General features: G+C 38.7%; 1 protein-coding gene across 1 annotated transcript in view; it reads left to right on the plus strand.

The window, feature by feature from the left end:
- The window catches only part of LOC124174231, a 167,959-nt gene that overhangs the window by 30,827 nt on the left and 113,049 nt on the right, over positions 1 to 24,083 (plus strand). The window contains exon 2 of the mRNA XM_046553324.1: positions 7,211 to 7,258. Coding sequence (XP_046409280.1) covers positions 7,211 to 7,258 — 48 coding nt within the window. The remainder of the gene's footprint in view (positions 1 to 7,210; positions 7,259 to 24,083) is intronic.

Consider the following 24,083-nt stretch of genomic DNA (forward strand, 5'->3'; position numbering starts at 1 on the left):
TCCTGACCCTTCGATTTTACCTACTGAAAAATGAAATATCGCAATCAATCGGTTTCTGAAAAGTAAAGCAAAATTTAGGGAAAATTAGTTTTAGCATTGAACCCGGTCTAGAGAGTGTTTCATTTCGCCCGGAATGCCAATTTCTCCACTTCACAGATTTATTATCCTTCAACTTCGAATAGCGTTCTCTTTCTTTCTTATTTCATATGGTGACATACCTACGATAGACTCTGATATTAAGGTAAATTTGATAACATTTTCTTGTACCTAAAATGATAAGGACTCAAGATAGGTAATTAGTTACGATTATTCGTATAAATAGGCACCCTTTATCTGCTTTTTCGAAACTGTAAATATTATTATAATAAAGACATATTTTTTTGTCTGAGAGACTCAACCTCACTATGGATGAAAACTTCAGTTCAAAACTAGATCAATACATTATTTATATGCAAACTTTGTTACAATATCGCGGTTAAGAGGTTCATTAATATTCTTAGTTGCGTTTGTACTCTGTTGTGAAAAAGCAATGGGTAGAGGTTATTATTATGACTTTATACTTTAAATTTGATAGAACGACACAATATCACAAAAAATGTCCAATATCCCATCTGATCACCAGGCTAAATTCGAATAGCCTGTCCTTTTTGGATTTTTTTTACAAAGGTATACCATCTTACCTGTTCAAATTTACTTCCCTTTGTGCTTTCTCCTGTTTCTAAAATAAAAGAAAGCCGCGATAGGCTTAAACATTTCAATCTATTCAAGCCCCCAGGACGATGTGTTGTCCTCAATGCTGAGTTAGGGAAGCAGAGATATCTCCACCTTCGGTATCGACCCAATGGCGCTCAGCATTCACTGCATCGATAAAACCTGTGAAACAGCGGCGCCTGCAAGTCGGGAAAGGCAGAAGCAGCCACTTAAGCCCCCACTGAAATACTTTCCATTCTTACAAACAATCCAGCATTTTTAAGCTGTAGGTTCATTAGGTAGGTTAAATATTCATTTTTTATTTCCTTAATCAATCGATACGTCTCCCAAACAGGTATTACATGTGCCATTCCTTGGAGGCTATTGAAATTACAAGAGTAACTAACTATTTTATCACTATTGTACTACATGAGATTCACTTGTACACTTATGTGTTTCCTTGTATGAATAACCTCAAATTGCAGGTGCAAACTTGTTCCTTTGAGTGATTTGAACTTGATCAAAGTGATTCTTCTTGGGCAAATTATCATTTTTCTTACTTCACCCTCTCAGTCTTTTAATACTGCCATTACAATTCCCTACTTCTGGAACTAATTCCAAAGAATATTTTTATTTGTATTACATTCCTTTCTTGATTCTCTATTATGCTGAAATCGGTCTTAATTTCGTACCTATAAATATAATTTTCTCTTGACATTCAACCATACAGCGTATTAATCATCTTCTCTAGTCAGCAGGGGAGTGAAAATATTATATTATTCATGTCGTATCGATGCTATTGCTAATATTTCAGAAAATTTAAAGTTAATGAAAATAATTCATAGTTATTTATGAGTTTTCTAGTATTATGAAATGCAGCTTTGAATATTCTTTTTCCCTTTAGGGTCAAATGTTTTGGTAATAATGGCTCACAATGGTAGTAGTTGGACATTTTTAGTTACTTCGCTCTAGAAATACCATTAATCCTTATTTCTTGTAAAACTACTCTATACTGGTGGTTTATATCGGCTGCAACATACACAAGTTCAATTGCTGGTGTGAGCATCATGGTACAATGATTATTCACCTGTTTTTGCCAATAGCGAGATCTCTGCGATCGCAGCGTTTGAGCGCGGATATTTATTTTTGTTTCCTTGCAATTCAATATCTGCTTCAAATATCTGTTACTCATGCCAGTTAATTTTCAACTTTACGTCTGAATACGAAGTGTTTATGATTCTCATGATTCGCTCTCCTTGACGTTAGAGGATTTGAGGTAGGTTCTTTGGTTGCCAGGATCTTCATACTTCGGTGCATATTCTTTCATTAAAACATTTTCGTCGCGCATCTGCGTCAAGAGGCATGACGACTCGGTGTTGGTACTTACTTGAATTTGGCAATGCGACGGGTGGCGGGCTTTTTCTTGTAATTTCTCTCTCCAAGAATTCCACAGAAGACTTGATCTTGTATGATATGCGGCACAGTGTGGTGGAAGTTCTTAATATTAATTAAATGAGACGCTGCAATATATCCACAGGATTTATTCGAGCGAGACGCGATTCGGCGTTACAACACTTGATAAAGATGATTTAACAACGAAACGCGTCGTGTTCGAATAAGTCCTTTGGTAATATTGCAATGCCTCAATTAACTAATAAGTCAAATAACTTAGTGCTTACCTACACCCAGTATTGGTTAGGTTCCATGTTTCTTATCATTTGGGCTATTTTATCAGTACATGGCATATGAACTTCGATGGAAACCTTTTCTCCGTAGTTGTGCATTGGAACTCGACCGAATCTGTCGGCATCCGTGGTCCCTCACCAAGAACAGGGTCCACGTGGCCACAACCAGTCCGGGACCAATCTCATTCCCGCTGCAACCGATTCAATTTGGCACGTCCGGTGGTCGGTCTCATGAGCTGCGCCGACGACAACGAAAAAAAAGCTGAAAGGCAGGTTGGCGCGAACGAGTGCAGTTAGGGGGACTGATGCGCCCATACCTGTGGAGTTCCTAGCCACCAACCTCTATCATCCATCGCCCTTCCTATCCCCTCCTAGTGAAGGCATCCTACCCATCGTAGTTCCCCCACAAGCGGTCCGGTCTCTATTTACCAATAGGAAAGTCACGTCCGAGACCGCCCAACCGTATCTAGGCCCGTCGGCCTATTCCAATGGTGGGATCTAGTCGTCCCTCAAAGCGTGAGGCCTTGAGACCGCCCCTCTTCGGCGTCCTATCTCGCTTGTCTATGAGGCCCTTCCTTGTGGGATAGACGCGACCCCTTCCCTAGATCACGTGACCCTTCCTTCCCCCCCTCAAACCCTATTACAATGGTGGGGTCTAGTCGTCCCTCAAAGCGTGAGGCCTTGAGACCGCCCCTCTTCGGCGTCCTATCTCGCTTGTCTATGAGGCCCTCCCTTGTGAAATAGACGCGGCCCCTTCTCTAGATCACGTGACCATTTCTCCCCCCCCCCCTCAAACCCCGTGCGAGCGAAGCGTCTCGCCCTCTCCTCTTCTCCCGTCATTCCTGATCCGCTCCTCACCCTTTTTATCTTCCTCCTCTCCTTGTCCTTTTCTCCTTCCTTTAAGCCATCTCCTCCTCCTTCCACGTGGAACCTCTTCCTCCTCAAGGATTCCGATTGGAGGGCCCGCGGGGGTTTGCCCCGTCCAATGGTATGGGCGAGCCGCGGGTGAGCGCGATCTTCGTAGTGTCCCAGAGGGGAGTAAGTAAGTGAGGCAGGCACGCTTTATTTTTGTGACTTCACTTCTCGGGAGGAAAGTGTTTTGTGTGGGGAGGAGAGTTTTTGGAGGCGAGCGAAGATTGTGGAGGTGCCAAAGAGGATCCGGTGCGGCGACCGTGCGACGGTATTGCCTCGCTCTCTCTCTCTCTCTCTCGATACACGCATCAAGTTTTTCGAATCGGTGGATCGGCTTTTCGGGTGGCTTCTGGGGGTGGAGGGGTGGGGGAGAGGAGGAGGAGAAGGAAGGAGAGAATATGAAGACAGTTGAAAGTTGCCACGGGACGTTCGAACCTTACCGGATTCGGGTTTCGCCGTTGATCGCCAGTTCGCTCACCGAAGACCGAAGAGCCACTTTGGTGAGATGTGAATCCTTAATCGTTAAATCTGAAACGAGTTCGAACCCCCCTCCCCTCCCGCCAACCCATGGCCAGGGCTTGTTTGTGATGTGCAGTCGATACTGGCCTGATGTGTGCTTTCTTGGCCAGGGGTTATCGAATGCAATAGTGGGGATATTTTGAACGGATGAATTTAAACTTCGTTTTTCCACGGAGTTTTTTTTATTAAAACACGACAATGTTTTAGACGGTTAAAGCTATTTCCTGGTCGCGGATGATATAACCGTCGAAAATATGGTTGCGTTTTAATAAAAATTCGGTGAAAAAGCAAGGTTTAAATTTATTCGTCCAAAACGGCCAGCAAATTCCACCACAAAGTATTGCCGGAAACCCCCAACTTTATTGGGGATATTGCCTGTGAGATCTTGTGTACTCTCTACTTCACTGCATTTACGTGGCTTAATTTTATTTGCTATCTTGATTGATTTTGCTCCATTGCTGAAACACTACTTCATAATTAAGGATAGCTGGATGATCAGGGATTCATCTTTTAGCGTAGCAATCAGGCCCTTAACCCTGCGATGTCTAGAAAACAAGGTGGCATTTTTCCACAATTTTATAATTCGAATACATTTGTGGAAAAGTTCCATCTTCTTTCCTAGGAATCATGATGTCTTTCCACAATTTCACACTTGCCACAGCTAATATTATCTTTAAAATTGTGTTTTTTGAAATGCTATCTCGCTTGCTTTACGGTTAGTAAATTTGAAGCCAATTTTAAAATGATAAATTTTATTGATTTTTAAAGTCTTTAAAATTTAGCAAATATGCATAAAACCCAAACTCTACTTTGCGGATCTTGAAAATAGAGTGGAATATTATTGTAACGTGATGATTGAAATCATAATCCCGGCAAAATTATATTAATGTCCCTATACTAGTTATGTACTTGTATACATCTTGGCCTATTCATGAAGTTGGTGCTATTGTGAGAACATTATGTCCATCCAAGCTTGTTCGTTGTTTTCTTAACTTTTTTATTTTCTTCTGTTATAAATTTTAGGAAATGAAATTTTTACGTGCACCGAGAAGAAAATTAGACAACGATCCCTCAAAGAAAGAGCAATCGCGAGTGTCATGAGTCATCAATTTTTCTCCCTAAGTTTACTAACTATATAATTTTCAAACTTTTCGTTACTCCACAGTGATAGTTACGCCCTAGTCACGAGATATTAACGAAGGGCATATAACATTAAATATTTCGATAAAACAATACTCCGTAATGTTTCCCTCTTATGCATTCAATATTCAGTTACCTATATCTATCTATCACTCTTTCTATTATCTTTCCAGACTATCTTTCACTCTTTTTTCCTTTATTAACAATTCTCTTAGGTGAAGGCTTAAACATCCCTTTAACTACTCAGTACTCCTACATACCTTTTTTTGCAACTTTATAATATTCTCCATACTTATCCTCGACAGATACATGTAATCTAATTGAATCTCCCTTGGAACAGCTCTCTTGTTAATTGCTTCCCCAGGCAAATCCTCCCCATTTGCTTGTTGTTTTACATCTTTTCCCGTAGCGCTCTCGTTATAATTTAATTTAAGGTTGCCATATTATCAGAGAGTTTTTCATCATCCCTCGTTTCTCATTTCAGTTCTAATAAGAATTATATTTTCTCCATGTATTCGCTACAGTCCTTTCCATCGTTCATGGTCTATGAAAAATTGCATGGTATGATTTTTTTTGTTGTGACTAAGTTGACTGGAAACCTCCGTGACAGTGCCAAATTTTACTATAGACTCTCTCGTGATGGCAATGTGGAGCGTTTGAAAATGATGGAAATATTTCATTGAAACTGGATTTCACCGATGATGCGGAATTGATAAATCGTTAATTTTATATTAAAAATAAAATTAATCGAACTATATTTGTGCCATTAAATCGAAACTTGAAGCTTGTACGTGGTGGAAGGGCTCCATATAATCAATAACAAATAATTTGTTACGTCCACAATGTATTAAAAAATTTATATTTTTGACCGGTTTAGGCTGTTACACCATTATCAATTATTATTATAATTCTTGCTCTAGATGATGGTGTAAGAGCCAAAATCCTTCAAAACATAGAGTTAAAAAAATATATATATTGTGGAGGTGACAAAGTGTCTGCTTTTGATAATATGTTCCAAAAATGCAAACAGTTGGAATCGAGGGGAAATAATAGTTTACACGTGCCATTGAGTCAAGCTAATGATTTTTATGCAGCATTCATTTCGGTCTCAAACCCCAGTAAAATCTTAAATTAATGAATGAAGATATACAACCTTTGTAAATTTTCACAGGTTTGCTATTTGGCACAAGTCGTTCTGACACCTACGCGTTATTTTCTTGTGCGATTATATTTTGGGAGAATCCACGTATGCATATGTGCTATTGACGCAGGAGAAGGGAGAAGATCAGAGAAAAATTTGTGAACATTTAAAAGGTTGTGCATCTTCATTCACAAAGAATTTTCACCAAGTGTAAGCCGAATCGATCGATTTCACCTAAAATTTATGTCTTGCATTTAATAACATGAATCTTTGTATTTTGAACCCGTTAAACTTCTCTATTATCTGTTGCGGCCTCTGTCTAACGAACAGTAGTAAAAGATGCAGTTTCCAGCCTGATTAGGTGGAAATATTTGATATTTTACGTAATGAAAGATATAACTTTTCTATTTCCACACTTCTTTTTTTCCACTGGGCCAGGTTTCGGCACCTTATGCCATTTTCGAAATCCATCATGTTAAAGGCTTCATCATCAGTGACGTCATTGCAAAATTAGCTGTACCGGAACGCATTTTCCTTAACTTTTTTTTGAAATGATACATTACTCTATGTGTTTTTTTTATTACTGGTCATTATTTAAATTTTATTACAAAGTTTTTGTTTTGACTGCGAATGTATAGGAATATTAGAAATTTTGAGGCAAAAAATTTAATAAACGTTGTCTGCCATGATTGGCTGACTGACTATTATGTCTTTTGTTAACTTGTGCCGGAACGCCGTTCCGGCACCATTACACCACTGTTCATAATGTAAACGTTTCATTATGTTAAACGGTAGCAAGGGCATACCCAGGATCAAAACAAGGGGGGGCAAGCCATGGTTGTTCAACATATAGGTAAGATTTAAGCATGGAAAAGGTGAATGAAATCAAAAAATTTAAGGAAAATGTAACAGCCTTTTATTAGTTTTTAAAATTATTTGCTTGAGAAAATATTATTTTCCCTATAGACATTTGCGATTTTTGCTTCTAAGGGGGGTCAGCTGCCCCCTCCTGCCCCTCGCTGGGCACGCCCATGAACGGTAGTACTTCGACCCGACGCTAAGTCCGTCACCGCTTGCTTTTGTCTAATAACGGTGCTAATTCCTCGTCCTCTGTCTTTCGCAGATCATCGAGTGTCTCCAGCTGCCGTTGGATGGTCTCCCAAGGTGTACGGTAAGTCGGACAAGATGTCCTCCCTCCCCTACTATATTTGCGCCGACCCCTGTCCTCCTTTTCATTTTTCCCTCACTCTCCGTTGGACGCATCTCAAAATGAAGGCTCTCGTCCTTCCGCGCCGGGATTTCGAAAAACCGCGAATACTACAAAAGAGGATCCTCAAGTCGATCTCTAAATGTGTTGTCACCCACCGCGCATTTAAATGGGTTCACAAAAGTCGCCACTCGACTTTCTGACGGACAACCAAGGTATTATTAGTGGTCTTAACCGAAATTAATATGATGATGTGATATATCAAATTCACAAATGATATTCCTCGCGCAATTACGAACATTTCACTGCAAAAGGTTGAAAAAAAGTGGATCACATTGCTCTCATCTCCGCGCTGCGGACATTTTTGAAAACCGATTAAAAAAGCTAAGGAAGAGGCAGCAGAAATCAGCCTTATATGGAATGGAATTGGTCCTCCTCTAATCAGTCCCCAAGGCAAAAACCATTGCGCGACGAAGGCCGCTTCGGGAGCAAAATACATCTTCAAGGATGGGATGTAGGGGAAGGACGAGTCAGAAAGAAACTTGGGATTTGGGAAGAACATCGATTTATTTAGCTCCGCGCAGGAATGGAATTTATTTCACCTCGCCATGCGTCAGTTGACTATGTCTCTAGCAACGCAGGTCAATTCGGTGGACCTAATTCCTTCGCTCCGGAATGCAACCGCGTTCCGCGCGCGTTTCAAGCATCTAAAATGAGAATATCTCTCGTTCTTTCCTGCACTCTGAGGTACTGAATTGAATTCAGCGCGTGTTGGGCTCCATTGAATGGGCCTTCCTACGTTGAGTGGATGATCCAGGGATGTTAAAACATGCTCCTCTGTTAGGATGCGACTTTTTGTCCCTCTCGCCATGCACCCATGTGCAGCGGGAATGTGATCACTATTGAAGTTAAACCCGCTGGCCAAGTTAGTCAGGTGCTTAATGGTCACATATGCTATTCCAAAGGTCATCGGTTCGAACTCCGCCTCGGGCATAGGTGATGAATGTGCTGGAGTGGTTCACCAGGTTATACCTACTCTTGTATTTATTCCGAAGGCAACGGTCTGAGAAGGTGGTGTCTGTGGATACGAGAGGGATAATGACGAGAAATAATTCGATATTATCACCAGCTCATGCTGAAAAATTCTGAGAAGGACAATATTCATGCATATTTTTACTTTTATACAAAAACTTCAATACAAGTCTTCAACTAACGATATTTATTGCTCACTAATTGGGAAAAATAACATAGTTTTTGAATTAGCAGATATCACAGTCATTTTCATCATCAATGAACCTGAGTCTTATGTTTTTTTTCACTCCACTATTCATGCATTTACAATGTTTTCTCTGCCTTAATTATTTTTCTATCTTTAATTTTATGCTACGAATTCTATAGGTCTATAACAGTACACCAGTGAAATAATGGAAGTTTTTTTATTTATTAATTTGCATTCGAGAGTTTATATATATACTTCTTTGGTTGCTGATAAAGATGGTTAGATATATTTATTATCGAGGTCACTAGTCCACAACCATTGTATTTTTTGCTTGTGCTCACAAACTATACAAGTAACCAATTCTCAGCAGGATATATGCGACTAAAGATATGTTGTCTTTGTGGGAGTCCATCTCGAAATTAATGGAGCAAAGTTTTCCACACTCATTACGCCAATTCAGCAAGACGCCCGTGACTAATTGCACTAAGATTTCTGAAACCTATTATGCACGTCTAATTGCCATTTAAAATACACTTTCCTATATTCATTGGTTGTTAAGTAATTTTTGGCTGGTCTTATTTTCAGAAATGAAACAATTCGTTTGAGTTTATAAATGACCCCACATGTAGGGTTCTATTTTATTAAAGTAATATGTTATGTGCCAAAATAAAATTTTAATATACAGTGGATAGGTTCGTGTTAAACTTTCCTGTATGAAGCTATAAGAACTAAAACCAAGATAAACTGAACTAAGTGTCACCGTCAGCTAATAATAATGCCATTGGCCAATTAATTCGGTGATCCATTTTTTTATACGCATCATTTGTCCTGAGCAATATGCTCTTATTATTTTTCAGAAGGATAAACCTATGTCCCTCTTCCAAGAGAGAATAAAATGCTCCGTGAAGTTCCTTCACTTGTAACCCATAAAACTCGACTACTCGCGGTTGCTCGTCTTCGTATCTGCCAAGTGGGTGCCGAGCCGTTGCTAATGCGACGCGAGTTTCGAAACCGCGGCAAAAAAATGAACAAACAGAATGATTCACTCTTCCATGCACCTACTTCCGCTGTATGACTTGGGTAACGAGAGTGGCAAGCCTTAGAGGAGAACTCTTGGCAGCGTCTCTTCTCTCTGTTTGTCTCGCGGCCTTGCATGAACATGCGTCCGCGTCATGATCTAGACTTGAGTGGGAAATATTTAAGTTCCCTTCGTCTGTGAAGCTTTTTTTTTTGTAATTTGAGTTTTGCGAAATTTTCATGGAACCATCCTCATTATTTTCGGGCGAGATGTCACTGCATAAGTATTTATACTTTTTTAGCGATAGATCTTCAAGTTTTCGATAACTTTATGATTCAAATTATCTGAAATAGAAAAAAAGTACAGAAAATTCCGTGGATGCGAAATCCTATATATTATGGCCAAAATTCTTCTTAAGAAATTTCAACTAGAGCTCTATAACAAGTGTTCTCTTAAAAGCCAAAACGAGAAAACTGACCAGGTATCTTCATAAGAAAGGAGAAAATTACCAAGAGTCATTCTTTTATGTTGTAGGAGACATTTATTGATGTTGATCTTGATTCTAAAAGATTGGAATATACTTAATGGTTGTTGACGTAATTACGTGAAATTCCGTTACAGTGGAAATATTTCAACTTATATAATCATCTTAGATAATCAATTTGAATTAATTTCATGAGAGGAGATTCTTTATTCAATTTAGTCTGCCACTTTGCAGGAGAGGAAATAATCTCTTAATGCCAGTGTTTGTAGCAGCTGTAAAACCGATCTCCTTAGTCAAGAGACATTTATGCCAAAAAATGCACTGAGTATTAACAATGCATGGTATAAACTGCTTATGATAATTGTTGAATCCAGATTTGATTTGAAGATGCTGTAGCCAAATCTAGTAATTAGTATTGAGCATGCGGTATTGACAAACATTCCTTGGTAACATTTTTACATATTTTATCGATAAATCTGTTTTATATGTTAACAAATTGATCCTGGAAACACTGCTTGTTATACTTCTAACATAGAATGCAATCTTGCATCCCTTTCCAAAGTGCAAAATAATAAATTTATTTTTAGAGCTTCGGAGGTGGTGCCGCATTTTTTCTTGAGCTCTGGGGGATTGTTTCCTCATTGCTTTCTTTTTAGTGTCGTGATACCCCAAACCAGACTCATCAACGTTTTATTCTGGAATTTCCAACTCGAGCCAGACGCTTTGAGGAGGTCCTTGATTTTCTTGGCTACGTGATTTATTTTGTTTGAAAACTCTTGAGATATTGCTGCGGCGAAAACTAACGGCGAAGTGACTCTCCATGATGCATGACATGTCAACCATTAAGGTATTTGATTAATTTAATGCCGATGGATATTTAAACAAAACTCGTCCATTCTTTTCACTGAGGAAGGCCATTAATCTATGAGGAATGGTTGTCCTTGAAGGTAAAAAAAGGACTATATACATCTTTTTGGTCCTAAAGAGAATTTATTTTTAAACAAGCGGGAAAAGTTTTGAGAATCTTCTTGTCGAAAAAGAAATATTTTATCCATTAGTTCCCATTATCTGCGAGATATCCTATTATATTACCTGCATATTTGCGAACAATCTTGTTGTGTGTATATGCGCTATTCAATATTTGGTTTGCTCTGAACTAGTTTCAATCATGAAGACGGATGTGGTGCTTTCCCGATGAATAGACTGCACGAAGAGTCCTCGGGATTGCTACAGGGTCAGAAACTGCATTACTGCCGACTTTTCGATGTCCGACCCAGGCATCTTTCTCAAGGCTATGAGTCCTCATTAGGAAGAGTTCAGTCATGCAGTTTCTGACCCGGTGGCTATCCCGAGAACTCTTCACGCAGTTTCAATAATTTCCACCGCTGAGAATAGAATAGAATAGTCTCTTATTTCGCTCATTGTTATCATAACTATCAGTTACGTAACCCCGGATATAAGACTCCTTCAGACGCATATACGTCCTTCAAAGAAAGTTCGGTGAATGCTCTAAACATTTTTCCGCCCCCGGATCAGTTGTTTTGTCGCGGGGATGGGGTTGTCTTTCTGGGCTGCGGCTCTCTCCTCTGTGCGGGGGATCGTCTGTCTGCTCTTCCTCGTGTGCACGATTTCATCGGGATGGGGTTGCCATAGAGGCGGGGGGTATTGAGGGGCTATGCGTAATGAGTGCTTAAATTCGGACATCATATGCAATTTTTTCAGCGTCTCGAAAATAATTGAGCATGCCGAGCGAGGAGACTTTAAAAAATTTGAATGCGTCTGCAGACGGATGTATAGTTACTTTTTTTTATAAAAACGAAATTTTTTCTACGTCTGATCCAGGAGTGCACGTGGAAAGTACAAATGTTTTTGGGAAGCACTTAGCCGCCTCAAAACTCGCAGGCATCGAGTGCCCTTGGACTGAGACGGAGATACGTTAATACTTTCAAAATGATGATCTCGCTTCAGCTTATCAAATGAGATGAAGTAGTTTTTATTCTACACAATATTGGATTTAAACTCTTTTTAATCTTTGCCCCTTCATTGAATAAGCATGAAATCAATACTCTTTTGGATAAAATGTATCGCAGCGAGATTCTTTAAAAATATTATGAAGATTATGTATTCATGCTTTTTCTTATACTTACCAAACACAGTAGAGCTATTCGTTTAAAGATAACAGAGTGGATTAATTAATTAATTTATTTATTTATTCATCCCAGTTTCTTTACTTTGACACTTACTTTCTCCTGTAGACTATATAAAATTTCTTGATAAGTTTCTTGAGAGAATATTAATTTTAAAAATAAAGTATTTAATTAGATAGTGCTTGGGATGGTCATTATATCTGGCACCACCAATGCTTGGCTTACCTTTGATGTTATCTGGCTCAAGAATAAATTTTTATTCGCTCTTCGTGGAAAGAGACTTGAATCGGCATGATTGCTATTGAATGGGATTCTGTTTCTTTCTCCGAGGCTAACTATAAAAAACTCCTCATCGTAATAATTGTATTATTCGTGACACATTTAGTTTGAGCGGGAATGGAATGGACTCCTGCTATGGTATAGTACGCATTAAATGTTACATTAAATTGGTGAAAAAAAGAACGAATTCTTAGAAAGAATTCCGTAAACAATGCTGAGGTCGTATTCGTACTCAAGGTCTCTGGGTTAGACTGTGACTTCTAATCGAGCGTCAATGGTTGAGCATTGAGCCGTGTTGACACCACTAATTGAGTCGCATTATTTCCTGAAATGCGCGGTATTTACGCGCCTTAAGATTTCAGAAAACTCTCCTCCACTCTCGCTTATGATTATTAGCCTTCCAATCGAAGGCTATGACTCATAATCTCGCTAATGCTCCTTAGTATAGAATAAAATGTATACTAATTTATTCACTGGGGATCACACTTGAAGCAATAAAAATTTACAATGGTTTGCTAATCATAAAGCTCTTTATATACATGATAAATCAAACATATGTAATGCTGATATAACAATTACAATACAATACCGAGGTGACAAAGGGAAAAGGTATTGAAATGAAAGGTAGTTGCTTTTTTCCGTAACAATTTAACGCGCACGATTCGTTTCGGCTCACAGAGCCATCATCATGAGACTTCAGAAAACTCAACTCCGCACTCGCCTATGATATCTAGCCTTCCAATCGAAAGATTTAGCATATTATCTTGCTAATATTCCCTGGAATAGAATAAAATATATATTTATTTATGCTCTGGGCCCTTGGAGCAAAAACACAATTTACAATGATAGGATAATCAGAAAACTCTTTGAATACATTATAAATCAAACAGAAGTAATGACGATATGGCAGTATGATATATAAATAACAGCAAGATTACAAAGAAACAAGGATTCAAACTTAAAATTTTAGGTAATATTCAGGCGGTATACTAATAAGCAGAGTTTAATCTTGCTCAGCATTGCGTAGAGCCATGTGTAATTTATATTCAAATGCCCGGATGGAGCCCTTCTGTTTGAAACCCAAGGAGGAGCTAATAAATCCAGCCATTGCTGATCATGGCCTATATTTCTAGTGTCAATGTCTAGTGTTAGGGGTTATGGATTAAAAGAGTGGCGTCGTTCCTGAACAAAGCAGAACTACCGCTATGTAACGTGTGTAAGCTCTCATTGCCATCACAGCTATCGCGTCGGTCTAGCAACGTATCCTCGTGACTGTTGGTCGCCTGTCTCCTCACATCCTACCGTTACCACCCTCGGCGTTTATCACCTGCCTCGCGGAGTGGAGCGCCGATCGCTTTCTCATATCGTATGCTCCTTACTATCGACCGATCGAAGCGATGTGTGCCCGCATGATATCCAGCCAACCGAAACATGGCCGTGTGGTCGGGGAGTTCGGACATAAGCCGAAAAATGATACTTACTGTACAAAATGGGACGTAAGTACTGAAAGTGGCGGTACATGCTAATTAATAATTTATGAGAAGCGTTCGGATTCTACTATGATCTGTTAATGTTTGATTTATAGAGTCTCTCCACTCAATGTCCCTAAAAGTTATAGCTGGATTTTTGTTATGAATTCAATAATTACGATATTTCGTTGGCTATGACTATCTGTTCATGTTTGATTTGTACTGTCTCTACACGTAATACATCTAAAACTATCCATCCAGTATTCCACATCCACACTCGAGTGCTGTCTGAAACACTCTTCAAGTGCAATGCTCTGTCCATCGCATGATACGTTAAGCCCGGTTGACTTTCGTCGTGAGTGCATCGACGCTTGAATTATCTCCGCCTTCCTCCGAAGCAACCGGTTTTGTATCGATCACCAATCTGTCCTCAATCACGTTCACGATTGGTCTTAATCACGTTATAGATTGTTGGCCGTCACCCGATACCAAGCAAGCTAAAGCAACCAATTCACTTGTTGGGCACTTGAGGTATGTGCCCTTATGTAAAGCGACATGATAGAAAGATCATTCTCTACTCTCTGGACTGGTAGACTTCAATTTTAATGATTCTGGTACAGTTTAAATAAAAAAAAAACAAAAACTACCCAGTAACCTAGCAGTAATAAACGAGTTGATATGGGCAGCTTGGATAATAAATAATTATTCTTCGATTTGCAGATAACCTAAAAATCATCGCAGGCGAGAGAAAACTGTTAGGCAGAAAAGAGTTAGGTAGGAGAGAGAAAACTTTGGAAGACATTCGCTTCATAGGAGAGAGATTGGAGCAAGAAGAGTGATTTACGTACCATGGAAGCACCATTACTTGGGACGATAGGAGCACGACTGACATCAAGCGTCGAATAGCCCAAGCTAAGACGGTGTTCATGGTAAAGGAACCGCCACTATATGTACTCGGAGAGCGTGAAACTGGAGGCTAGGAAACAGTATGTGGAAATATTCGTGTGGTCAGTGACTATCTATGGTTCAGAAGCGTAGACAAACAGAAAAGGTGATTAGGAAAGAATAAAGGCCTTCGCGATATGGTGCTGTAGGAGGATTCTGAATCTCAAATGGACGATTAGGGTGAGAAATGACGTAAAATGAGGTAGCACGAGCCTACCAAACGGGGGGAAGCAACGGGCAGCCCCCCCCCCCTGAAGCAAAAATCGCTTAATTCTTTTATAAAAATTGAGACTGGATTAAAACGAAAGTTTTTCTCTCTTCAAATCCACGAAAAATTAAATAAGTATGGGACATGTGACTTAAATACTTAATTTTCAAGAAAGTTATTTTAAAAATTAATGAATCGCTGTTATAGCTTTATTAAAATTTTGGTTTAATTCACCTTTTCCGTGCTAAAATAATGTGTACGTATGTATGCACGTTTTTAGAGCCGTAGACTATGCTTCGTGCTTTGCCATAAACAGAAATTACCTACTGTCTGTAAAGAAAATAAGACCCCCGAGTTTGTGGAGATCTAAGCGTATAGACGAAGAAATCAATTTCAATGGAACAAGATGTATGCAAAATAGAATTTATTTCTACGTTGGGTCATATACTTTAAAAAATTTTTGACTCGGTAGTATTTCTTGTACTTAATTTTTTCTAAAAAAAAAAGTACCCATTTTTGCGCGTAAAATCAAGGTGCCCAACTTTGAGCGCTTGGTATTCCCATAGTTTTCGTTTTAATATCTTCCAATTTTGATATAAGAAAGCCAAATCTAGTATTAACAGTTTGCAAAAAAAAGTTTTATATGTACTCCTAAAATTGATTGATTTGTTGTAAACAACGCAACTTGGCTAACTTTGAAACCAATGGGTCAATTGAAGGGTTAATGTTGGTAACCTTTTCCTAGAAAACGGACGTGGATATTCACCAACGTCTCTCGCTTCTCCCATCAGACTAAGCGGTAGCTGTAGTTCTGCATTTCCTTTTCGGCAAGCAGATTGAGCATATTCACTGATGGAAGAGAAAGCTTTTCTACTGAGTGTTCATTTTCTTTCATTTCCGTTTTTTAAATACCAGATGTTAGTTGAATGCAGAAGAATTATTTCCGTTGCTCAAGATGTTTTTGCATTCGTCTATCGAGTATATAAATGCATTTTAAATTTATAGTTAGAGTAAACTACCTTACTGCATGCAGTAAATATTTACCTGCAATAAAACTGCAATCGGTGTAGAAATAAGCTCTAAATATATGATAACCCTTTACCAGCTAATCGCGCAAAGTAACTTTAATATTCGATCAACTTTGTTTATGTTATCGATATATACAATGATATTTCTCTAGATGATACAAATTAATTGTATCTTCATTACGTTTTGGAAGATTGGATCCACGATTTCATGAGGCATCATTTTGAAAAAAATCTCATACTATTTTTGGATAAATAGGTATGTTCTGGCGATTTGTATGGTATGCCACCGAATGGTGGCTGAGGGTGATTGTATAAACAAATTTTTATTGCGGAAGAAAATGTTATGGGGCTTAATTTAAAAAGGAGCAGCTTGTTAGCCTACCTGGTAGAGCACATTGCTGTGGACTGAAGCATAACGGGTTAAAATCCCAGGCGAAGTCCTCGGACACCCACGAAGAAAAATTCTTTAAGTGCGGGATGACCCGGCGGAAGATAAAATCTACTTAGAATGTCATGGGTGGTCTGGGGTGAATGAGAGCACTCGGCTGGGGCTCATATTGGGGCCATCCCCGGAAAATTTTAGGAAAGTGCATGCCCGAAAAAGGATTATGACGCTATTCCGGCTCTTAAAAACGAGATAAAAGTTAATAAAAATAGCAATTTCGAATTAAAAATAATGCTGGTGACAGTTATGATTTCGCGGCTATTAAAATTTAATAATACAATTCTAAAAAAAACCTCTAAGTTAAGCTTTTCCAATAGCTCTTTCAAAAAAGAATCTGGTTCTCTTTATTCTTCTGACTCCTTTACATAATTTATTTTCAAATTACCTTTTTCCATGCGTATGTTGTAAATTAAGCAAATGAATGAAAACTTGGAATTTTATAATTGCAAAAAAAAACTCTGGTTAATGTAACCTGAGTCTTTTTTTATCACACGTTTCATATACGCTTCAAGATAGGCGCGTGCATTGTGGGGCCCACGGCGATCGCCGACCAGCCGACCTGGCCAGACCGCCCTTGCTTACTGCGTTTAATATCACACGCCTGTCGGTAAATCTGGAGTGAGTGCTATCCTCACCCAGTCAAACCTTTGGCTTGAAGGTGTGTCCGACTGAATCTAAGAAAAACAAACCCTCTCCTCAATTCCGGATATGTTTCTATCCGCAATGGGCGCACCCCCCAGCTGCCCCTTCTAGAAGCAAACCTCGCAAAATTCTTTAAGAAAATCAGGACTGGATTGAAAAGAAAGTTTTGGGCAAATTTTCTATAAACCTACGAATTTTGATGTTAGTGTAAGACATACAACTACAATAAAAAATATTTTTTCATGCGAATAATTTTAAAACTCAAAAAGACTATTATAATTTTCTTAAAGTGATGGTTTCGTCCACTTTATCCGTTCTAAAATGTTGCATCTTGAAATACCATAGCTTGCCACCCCTGGTTTTGATCATCGGTACGCCCTTGATAGCTGAAAGTAGTATCTCAAAAAATCATTCCAATGAGGCGTATCTTGAATATATAGTCTAGAAAATTGTTTGTGTTAAATTTAATCCATATTATTGTATCTGAAAATTTTTTTCTACTGTAAACTGGAATTCTGACATGCGTTTTTATGGATAAAATTTCAGATACGATTATTCATGTGGCTCGAGTTTTACGTACTTTTTTTTTTAATGCCTTTATTAGAATATACATACTTGGTCCTTCTGAGCCATATAGCTTGTCAGAAGGTTCCATTTATTCTACATTGTGGCAACATTGAAAGCATAGCATTTATGCTACATTACAAGTAACAATTTAATAAACAAAAAACAATAACATGGCAAAAACAGTTTTGGGAGCTTTGAAACAGTAATATGAGAATTTAATATAATTTGTTCATTACAGATTCATTGAGGAAATTTAAAGTTTACAGTTTCACTTATTAACCATTCTCTCACAATCCTTTGAATATCGTCCAGGGATTTTATATTACATAGAGCCTTTGGCATACAATTGAAGGTATGAGGTTCAACATACTTCAGCAATCTTTTACCATACATGTTATTGTAAAGATACGTTTTCAACAAAGGACTGTCACGTTTATCTATAGAATGTGTATTATTACATTTAATTTTGTGCTCTTTTTTTAAATAGGTCTCCATAATAAAGAGCCAATTCAGCATTTTATTCAAAGTTAATATATTATACGATATACGATTTTCTGGACAAGAAATCAAGATAAGCCTTTATGGTATGGTTTTTTTGAGTCACTACTTTGCGGCTAGGAGCGGTTGATTTGATGAAATGGTAATAAGTTCCTGACGATTTGAATTGGGTGGCTTGTAGTGGGGTCGATTGCTCCAAGGGTTCCCGCCCTCACGAAGGCGCCCTCCCCGCTCAGAGACGCGCCATCCGCCCGCTTCTTCTTTCCGCTTGCACTCTCACTCCGCCTCTGGTGGCGTCAATGGACCTCTCCGCCAGACGTACCTCCCTCCCTCCCTCTCTCTCTCTCCTTCATCCCCCGTCACGCCCTGCACCACACCACGCCTCGCCCCGACACGACTGCACACGCGAAAGCACGCGCCTACTTGATGCCCCACGGACACTGAATTGAGGTCACTTCCCTTGCGACTCCAACACTCTCGCCTTCTCCCCCTGAATAAATTCGTTTCTGTTCAACCAGCATAGATACGTCCTTGATCCAAAACATAGACGATAGGGGTCGAGTTATTGTATCTTATTTGTAAGTTAGGAAAAATAACAAAATTTTGCTTTCTACAGCTTGGCCTATAATAGGGTAGTTTCCTTCATCGAAGAAAACGAAAGGCATTGATTGCGATTCGTTACCCACCATTAGTGTATTCATAATATACAAATTATTTGGTTTTACAAATCCCAGTTTAGACGAATGGCAATGGTCAATTTTAACCGCATTTGAAAAAGGCCAGATTGGCGGCCATGCAATGCCACTCCACGTGACCTCACAGGGACCTAGTTTCTATACGAGTAGATAGGAGATTTACATCGTCTGAGATTACCAATGCATGCATGAGGCACAGAGCTCAGGGAAACATCTCTTAATAATCACCTATTAAAACTGTCTATAGTCGGAAAGTTTCCTTCGTTTGATAGGGTATTAAAAATCTTTATTTAAGCCAAGCGCTGCCTGCTAGCTGAGTACTCTGCTACCTGCTAGCAGCCTGCATCGTAGCAGCGCTCATAGCCTCGCACCAAGGTGGTCTCACACGGCGATAGCTGGAAACAGGATGGCGTCACACGGGCTTTTCCCAGCATTCATACTTAGCCGTCGCGTTTTCGCGCGCTTGAAAATGTTCACTTTTCATTTAATCGCGATAATTAGATATCGTCATTCAAAAATCTAAAAGCGTGAAATATGTACTCCAGGAGTAATAATATTTCGATTTAGGCAATAACAAATAATAGGAAACCACCCTATTGTCGATTATTTTCGATACACTGCATCATCTTCAAGACTAGTCTGGGCAAACCAGAAAGCCTAGTCTTGAAAATGATATAGTGTATCGAACCTAGTCGACAGTTATATTAGCAAAGTTTTTATTTTTTCTTACTTGTAATGGAATGATGTAATATTTAGGCCTTAACAAATCAATGCATAACTTATTTATTTCCACGGCAGATTGAATATACTTATCGGCTAAATACTTCTATTCTTGTACTTATTTGTCCTTTCGTGAGGGTTATGCTATAAAAGAAGTACTATATTAAATATTAATTTAATGTAGTACCTTTGAGAAATTAAGTAATAATATAACTTTACCTACGCGTTAGTTTTCTTTAACGTGACACCGAGATACTCAGAAACTTGCAATGCCGCTCGCGATGAAGTTTTTGCGGAATTTAATGTAAATAATTTGTCATTATACATTCAAATTCTCCGATAATGTAGAGACTTTGCACACTTTGTATTACAATAGACTTTCATTGGTGATGACGGGTCCCCCATCTCATCCCGTGGACACTCCTTAGGCACGTTAAAATTTTCCCATAAATTGTCTTTAATTTTTGATCCCTTCTTCTATGCACCTATGATTTTGATTCTATGTGACAAAAACTTGGGGAAAGATTGCATATTTTTGCTGGTGTAAAGCTGATCTTAGCATGTTGGCCTTTCCACCCCCCCATTGGTTCCGCAAATCACAGAATCAAGTATTATTTAGGAAGAAATACCAGTGGAATGGGGAATAATGAAAACAGCCGAAATTTTATTCACTAACTCATTATTAACTTTGTGGTATTCCAACATCTTTTATTGTTCATGAATTGACCTCGAAATAATTGCTAACGTTTGTAGGTTTATTCTGGAAAGACTTACCATTACCAACTATATGGAAATGTGAGAAATTGTATCTCATTTTCTAGCATAGCGTTACTATAGAGTTTCAAAACAAGACATACAATTGTCCACTCTTATTTTAGCGTTCGGGAGCCTGAGCAAATAAATATATGTACAATGATTTTGGAAAGACTCAACCAAATTAACAACATGGAAAAGTAGGTAGTAATATTTTTAGCACCCAGGTCCCTTCTGCTTTCTTGACAGCGACTCTAGATGCCCGGGACGTGGAATTGGTATTTAGGTTGACGTACTTCGGAGTTACCCACAGCTTGTAGCAACGGCTGTTGAAGTGGATATTAAGTTTTGCTGCTTTGAACTTCACTGACAGTCTGGGATAGAGCTTCGTTTTATACGCCAAACTCGCACTCGAAATGAAATTGAAACTTGAAGCTTGTACGTGGTGGAAGGGCTCCACATTAGTAATAAAAGACACTTCGTTACTTCCACGATGTATTTAAAAATTCCGACCGGTTTCGGCTGTTACACCATAATCTAGTACATACAAATTACATTGTATAGGTGATTATTTTTCATTTTATAGTAAATCCTTTCCCTTGGAGGGTTAAATCGGAAGCCATTCATTGTCAAACTTCACTGCCCGGGAGACAGCATTAGACCATCCGTACATGTATGGCAAGAGGGTTGCATATACTCGTTAGATGCGATGGAATTTTCGGCAATCGATTAGAAGTTTTCACTCAACACTCTCCACCTTTCATGAAGTTCTTGGTTTTCATTGCCTTGACAGAGCTTAGGACTAGCACTATTGAAATATCACCACCGTCACCAGATAATTTAATTGCGTTTTAGACTTGATGCCAATATGAATTGGGGCATAGAATTGCTACATTACCGTGACACCGAGACGATCAGAATCTTGCAGTGCAGCTTACTTTATATTTTTACGGAATATAACGTACATTAGTTGCTATAATGATTTCAAATTTTCCAGCTGTGAAAACACAGTTTTACAAGACGCTGTTATTTGCGATGGCTTATCCCCCAAGTCTAAATTTTTATGAAGGAAAATTTGAGGAATGTAAAACTTAATGAACTCCACATAAATGTACATTTTTGTGCTTATCTTATTTTTTCAGATTACCCTTCATATTTTTCGAAATTTTAGTGTGCAAACTGCAATCGTGCCATTATCATCATCATCATCATTAGGCAATAATTCTAAAAATGGTTAGACGCAGCTCTCCATTCCTCTCTCCTATCCACTAGCTTTTTCATAACTACGTATTTCATGTCTTTTACATCCTTTATAACCTATCCTATGTGGTTTATTCGGGGCCCTCTCTTGCCCTTTTTCCTTTCCACTTCTCCATCAACGATTGTCTTCATCAGGCCATCGTGCCTCAAAATTTGGCCAACTTAGTTGTCCAGTCTTCTGCTTAGTGTTTTTAGGAGGCTTCTCTTTTCTCCCACTCTTCTTACTGTTAGCACTTTCTCGTTACTTACACGGTCAATCCATTTTATCTTCATCATTCTTCGGTGGCACCACATTTCGAATGCTTCCACTCTTGACTTCTCTGCTGCTGTCAACGTCCAAGCCTCGCTTCCATCCATACTCCATTTGTAAATGGTGCCGTCCAAGTCTGAATTTGAGCGATAACTTTATTCGTCTAAATGATTTTCAAAATAAATAGCATAATAAAATCAAATTATTATAGCTCAATTATTTTCGGCCTAAATTTTCTTGAGTAAATGCGCGTATATTCTTGACGGATATAAATTCGGTGATAACATGAGCTAGTGAACTTTGATATTTATGCAACATAGCGACACATCACCTGGTCTATTAGACCGCAGACGCACCACCATTCCTGTTCCCGTTACTCGGAAAAATATATATCCTTAAGGCTTTTACGTAATGGGTCTTACGACACCTTCTCGATCTTTTTTTATTATTTTGTTAAGATACCAGTTGTGGTTTAATGTGAACCTGTGCATAGCCATGTGATGAATTACATTGGGACTGAATTAGATATCCGTCTATTTTACTTTCGCCTAAGTGATGAATAACTAGCGTATTGCCTACTGCATTCGCCCTATTCTACGAAATTGGTGTTCTTCCTCAATGTCGTAGAAAGTTCAATACTTAATTTTGATTGGTGTATCATTCAACGAAAGTGGCCTTCAGTTAAACTGATATCACTCTTTACGAAAATAGTTCTGGATAAGCCATAGATGAGGTTTTCCAGAATTAATTGTACGATGATATTGCTGCATTTCCTGTAAGTATATAACTGATGGAAACTTATTCAACATTAAAACAGTTTAAAATAAATATGCCAGCATTTTCCTCTCATTTCTCTATCAGTTTTCTCTCAATATGTAAATCTGACTGAACTCTTTTAAATTGATGACCCAGTGAAAATAAAGAAATCCGCAGTTGAGCTCCTGCTATTGATTGCAGGCGCGTTATGGTGACCATGTACTTTGACGCTTTATAGCAATAGAAAATGAGTCTCTGATAGATACCCTATTTTGGCAATCTTACAGTAAGAAGTAGAACTTATTTAGCCAACAGTCCAAAATATAGAAAGACGTGATTAAGATCACTAACCTACCTTATTTAACAGGAGCTAAGGAAAAATATATCTCTGTAGGTTATAGATCGTGTTGTTCCAAAATCAGATATCGAGTGATTCCTGTAAAAAGTTTTATGACAGAAAAATGTTGAAGCAATAATTTCAAAGCAGGTTTTTTTTTAAACCCCTTCGTAATCATTATACCATCTCAAATTCAAATGTTTTTTCTTTTTATTCCGAAAAAATTTTCCTCCTATCTATTTTTAAAGTGATAAGGAAATTATAAAAGGTGTTCGTTGAGTGCTGCTAAGTATATGAGTGGTGGGCGTTATGTAATTATAAGTGTCCTCGTTCCATTTTAATGTCTGTTATGTAATGCGCGTTTCATTTTCACGCATAATATCTGGTGCACGCCAATACCCAAGGAAATTTCTACTCTTTTCATAGCATTACCTTCAGACTAGAATATTGGTGCTATCTCTTTTGAGTGATACTTCCATTGTCGGACATTTTCAGCTATTGGTACGGTTTCTTTTTTCCTACGAAGATTTTTTTTTTTGGAGTCTCAACCTTTATATTGATTAGGATATGGTATTTGGTGCCACAATCGAGGAAGCACACACGCCCTCCGAAGTCTCGAGCGTCTAAAATTCCCGCCAATGCTGGTAGTTGTTCCTCCCCCCGCCTGAGCACCGTGTCGCCCCAGTCGATTTTTAGCGTCGCCCTGGCGGAACGAACTAGAATTAAATTGGCTCCAAGGCGAGGCTGGCCTGCGGATGAAATGTGGAATCATACGTTCGTTTCGGAACTTCACGGTTATTTTTCTGGTGAATTTATAATATTTCATGAGTACCGCAGTACGAAATTCCTCCTGTGCCCTAAGAGACAGTAATTATATTTTATCTTTGGGTCGCTGGACCTGGTTAAATTCCTCCTCTACTGTTCGTATCGTCTCTCTTCACATGCACACTCCCTTTACGTCACATCCTCGCACGTTCATCATCACCATGCGGTATATGTTCCTTATCAAGACTCGCACGCACAGACACACACGCATCGTGTTCTTGGCCCCGCCCACAGAATAGGGGAG

This window comes from Ischnura elegans, chromosome 2, assembly GCF_921293095.1.
Source record: "Ischnura elegans chromosome 2, ioIscEleg1.1, whole genome shotgun sequence".
Lineage (NCBI taxonomy): Eukaryota > Metazoa > Arthropoda > Insecta > Odonata > Coenagrionidae > Ischnura > Ischnura elegans.